Source organism: Anopheles cruzii, unplaced genomic scaffold (genome assembly GCF_943734635.1).
Source record: "Anopheles cruzii unplaced genomic scaffold, idAnoCruzAS_RS32_06 scaffold00673_ctg1, whole genome shotgun sequence".
Taxonomy (NCBI): Eukaryota; Metazoa; Arthropoda; class Insecta; order Diptera; family Culicidae; genus Anopheles; species Anopheles cruzii.
In genome coordinates this window covers 1,391-5,872 of record NW_026454265.1, presented here as the reverse complement: position 1 = coordinate 5,872, position 4,482 = coordinate 1,391, and the positions used below count along the sequence as shown (strand labels likewise).

Here is a 4,482-nt window from a genome sequence, read left to right as displayed (position 1 = left end):
TCGCCCTTGTTCAGCAGCGTACTGATGATGCCCACGTGGCCGTACTTGGCCGCCGTGTGGATGCTCCGGGCACCGCCCTTGTTTGGCATGTGAAGATAGACACCCTTGCGAAACAACGTCGTGGCACACTCGGCATGACCGTTCAGTGAGGCGATATGCATCAGTGTGCTCCCGTCCTTGGTTCGTTCGTAGATGCTGGCGCGATACTTGTCCACCAGGATTTCAATGATTGACGCATGTCCATTCTCAGCTGCCAGGTGCATCGGAGTACGATCTGGAACGGAGTGGAGGATCAGTAAGTTGACTGGCTCGGCTGGTTGGGGCGCTTACCCTGAAAATCGGTAATGCCCGCCGAGGCGCGCACGGTATAGAAGTACTTCACCATCGCCTCGTCGCCCTCGGCGGCCGCTATGTGGAGCGACGTTTGGCCCTCGCCATTCTGTACGTCCACGTTGGCACCGTAGTCGATCAGTATCCGGGCCATCTCGACGTCCTTCCGCCGAGCGGCCAGATGTAACGCCGTGTCGCCATTGGTAGTGGTAGCCTACAGCGAAGGAAGAAAGAAGCGAACCGAAACGGGATCCCCAAAACCCAGCCGGAAGCCCAGCAAGAAGCAGATTAGTGAATTAAAGTTGGACAACTCGGGACACTACGGGTTCTACGGCTTCCTACGGGGGCCATCGGGGGCCTTGGGAACACACACGAGCAACACACAGCACACACACACAAATGATCAAATTTACTTCATCGACCACATCGAGAATGAATCCCCAGCGTCGGCGCATACTTCACGGTGACACGGTCCAGGACCAGTTTGACGTTAGCACTACTCAGCAACAGTTACGCAACGTGCGTGAGTTGTTGCGACCCAACGACCTGCTCGCGAGGGATGCATTTTGCTACTGGTCCAAGTCCTGGATCCACCGCCAGGTCCGAGGCCATTTTCCGGTATCGAAATGCTTGCCTTCCGCACACATATGTTTATGCACCTCCAATGATTGTTTATATTTATATGCAGTCCACGACGAACGACGACGTCCCAGGATCCCCAGCAGCGTTTTTGTGTTTGCCGAATGGCGCCAGGTCCAGTGTCCACCAAGTGCCTACCTACCAGAGTGCCGTCGTCCGCGAAGGTGGCCCACACACGTCCTTTATCACCGTGTCGGCGTAGGCTTTTCCGCTTTCCATTCGGTCATCCGTCTTTCGCTGGTCCGGCGTCTGGTCCGTCATTGGGCCAGCGAGTCCACCAGCCGAGTCCGTCGGAATTCGTGTGCAACAAAAACCCGCGGCCCGCGACCGCGAGCTGGACTTGCCCGAGTGGAACTAAGGAATGGCTATCGGAACTTCGTTGACATGCTTCCTGTTTCACGTTTTTTCGGTCTTTCGGACTTCCGGCACCGGGTCATGCGGGTTCGCAATCGTGTTTGTTGAGCTCCTGGGATTCTTGTGCTGGATTCTCTCTCTCTCTCTCGCGGGGGTAGCGTTAGTAATTGTGTCCCCTTGCTCTCGAGACGTCGATTCTGATGTGCCGACCCAATTGTCTAGTGGAATTGGGTCCCCGAGCCCTAGCTTTCTCCCCCGAAAAGCGTTGAGAAGTGTTGGTCCCAGCCCTCCGAATCTCCTTCCGAAAGAGGTGGCACTATCAGCTGACAGGGCGCTGATTTATAAGGTGAAGGTTTCGGAACTCCCTGTCTTTTTTTCTGTGTGTCGTTTGTCGGGCCCCATGTCACCGGCGGCCTCCGGCAGTGTGTCATCGTTGGCAAGGCGGGCGACGGGAAACTCAAGGACACCGCGATTCTCACACTCCGAACTGTTGGTCCGAACCACGAAACTGGACCCCAAAAACGAAGAAGGACTAAAGGGTGTTATGGACAAAAATTGGTCAACTACAACATGACGCGTTATTTTTCATAGTGCATCCAAAAATCCTGTACATCTCTCATTTTAAAGATGTTTTTGTGTAGTGTCATACATATTATTTGATTTTGACATTTGCCCTTCATTTGTGGAAATGGCGTCGAAACAAGAGAAGCGTCTTATTAAGATCTTGCGCGAAAATCTGAACTACTCGCACGCCAAGTTAGCAAACTATTGAACGTGGCCAAATCAACGGTCACCATTGTATTAAAAGTGTTCGGAGAACGTTTAACGACAGTCAGAAAGACTGGATTAGGTGGAAATCAGAACCAGGAGACCGCAAAAAAATAGTGATCGTTTGTTTCAAGCGGAACCCTAACCTCTTCGTCCGAGATGTCACAAGAAAACTGAAAGTATCGTCTTCAACCGTGTAATGAACTACAATACGAGCTAGTCAAGCATTCTACAAGAAACTAGTGACTCCAAATCGTGACGACAAGCAAAACATGTTGGCCAGAAAACGATCGCGGAATCTGTGCATAGAGATGTTAACGAAATTTTCTACGTAGTGCAGGATAATGAAACCTACGTCAAGGCAAACTTTAAACAGCTTCCTGGACAGGAGTACTATACGGCAAGTGAAAGAAGAAAGGTAGGAGATATTTGCAAAAACTATAAGCTGTCGAAATTCGCAAAGAAATATCTCGTATGCGGGCTTTCTGTTCCTATGGTTTAAAAAGTGGCATTTTCATCGCGATCGGGACCATCAACCAGAAAATTTATGTTCGAGAGTCCCTAAATAAACGTCTTTTACCTATCCTAAAAAAGTACAAAGGTTCTTTTCTGTTTTGGCTGTATTTAGCATCTTGTAATTGTGGGAAAAAGGCTATGGAGTGGTACGCCGCAAACAACGTCCAAGTGGTGGCCCAACGTCCAACGTCCAGAACTCCGCCCAATCGAAAAATATTGGGCCATCATCAACTGGAAACTCAAGAAGACTCGTAAAACAGTTGTCAGTGTGATGGAATTTAAAAAAAACTGGCGTTCTGCAGCAAAGAAAGCGACCAAAAAACGGTACAAGAGTTGATAAAAAGAGTAAAACGAAAGGTCTGGCAATTCACACTCCTTAAGACGGAGGGTTGAATGTTTTTTTTACATATTGTGTGTAAAATGAGCTTTCAAAAGAAATATTACTTGATTATTTGATAACATTTTTGACTGATTTACACATGTTTTTTGTTTGACCAATTTTTGTCCGTAACACCCTTTAAGCGAACCGACCGCAATGGAACGAACACAATCCTGGGACACTTCCCGGGATTAAGACTGGACTGGAGAAGTTGAAGTTCAAGTTGCCGTCCGTGTGTCAAGAAGAAAGACACATTATCACACCCTATTAGTTGAGGACTCAAGGCTACAGGTCGCAGTGCACGCATTGCACTTAACACTGTGAGGTCTCCATCGTGAGGGTCATTGGCCCATCGCTGTTCTATGCGGGTTGATTAGATCTTCGCGGGGAATTGTTGAATGTTGGCAAACAAAACGCGGGAAATGTCATTCGACTTGAAGCTCAATTTGACTCCAACTTAAATGACATGCCCAGACCTGATGGGCCTTTGATGTCGATTCCACCGTCGTTGATGTTCCTTTTCCTAATTGTCCCTAATGAAACCCGCTTGTTGTGGAGACCGGCTCCAGCAAAAGTCCGGTCTCCGGAAACCCAATTCTTCACGTGTCTGGCCCGCTGTGAGTAAGAGCGTGAAGCAGGATATTCTTTTTCCGATAAGCACCGACCGCCCGTCCGCCGCCCGCCCGCCAGTCCGCAAAATTGACGGTCCGTCGTCACTCACCCGAAGTGGCGGCCCGAAGGCGAACGGTTAACGCGGGGTGATGGTTTTCGCGCGCGCTTCCTTGCGAGGGTGTTTAAAACTTCGCCATCAGCCCGACGGGTGGTGGGGCCGTAGCGTCACAAGCGGCGGCGGTGGCGGCGGCACAAAACAAACACAAGTTCGCGCACTTTGTGAGGCGGCGCAACATTGGACAACAATTTCGCGAATCCACGAAGCACGAAACCTGGGGGGCCCAGGCAAAGTCACTGGTCTGGGCACGGGCGGATAGGCGGGTACTAAAAATCAATCATTCCAGGGCCAAATCCAGGGCCAGGGTTGTTTATGGGCCAAGTTGAAGCGGGTGAATGGGCGGGTCGTCGATAACTGGGGAACACTCCACAAAAACCACAGGAACCCGAACTCGGTTGCTCGATCGAGGTGACTATCGACGACGACGACGATGACCAGACCAGGAACCAAATCTTCTGGAAGGCGGAACTAGCAAAGATCCCCAAAAAGTCCTGTAAGTCCCGCTGAGTTGGAGTCTCTGGGGAGGTCTGTCAATCACAGGGCACTGCACTGAACACTGATTACTCAGGGGCTCACACGTGACCTCCGCCGACTGACAGCCAGGTAGTCCCAACGTGCGAAGGAACTATATTCTTCACTCTCCTTTAACGCACACACCCACCAAGCCACGGCGCGCGATGCACAAACGGAGCTTACGTAACCGTTACGGGCCGGAATGCAATTCTGTTGCCACTCTTTTACGCCAGTCGCTTATCGTCGTTGGATT

The 4,482-nt window shown here is 50.6% G+C and overlaps 1 protein-coding gene across 1 annotated transcript in view; it reads right to left on the bottom strand.

Moving 5' to 3' along the window:
• LOC128276169 (ankyrin-1-like) overlaps positions 1–4,482 on the bottom strand; it is a gene marked incomplete at both ends in the record, with an annotated part of 9,895 nt that overhangs the window by 4,448 nt on the left and 965 nt on the right. Inside the window, 2 exons of the mRNA XM_053014636.1 lie at positions 36–274; positions 331–544. Of these exons, the coding sequence (XP_052870596.1) occupies positions 36–274; positions 331–544 (453 nt within the window). The remainder of the gene's footprint in view (positions 1–35; positions 275–330; positions 545–4,482) is intronic.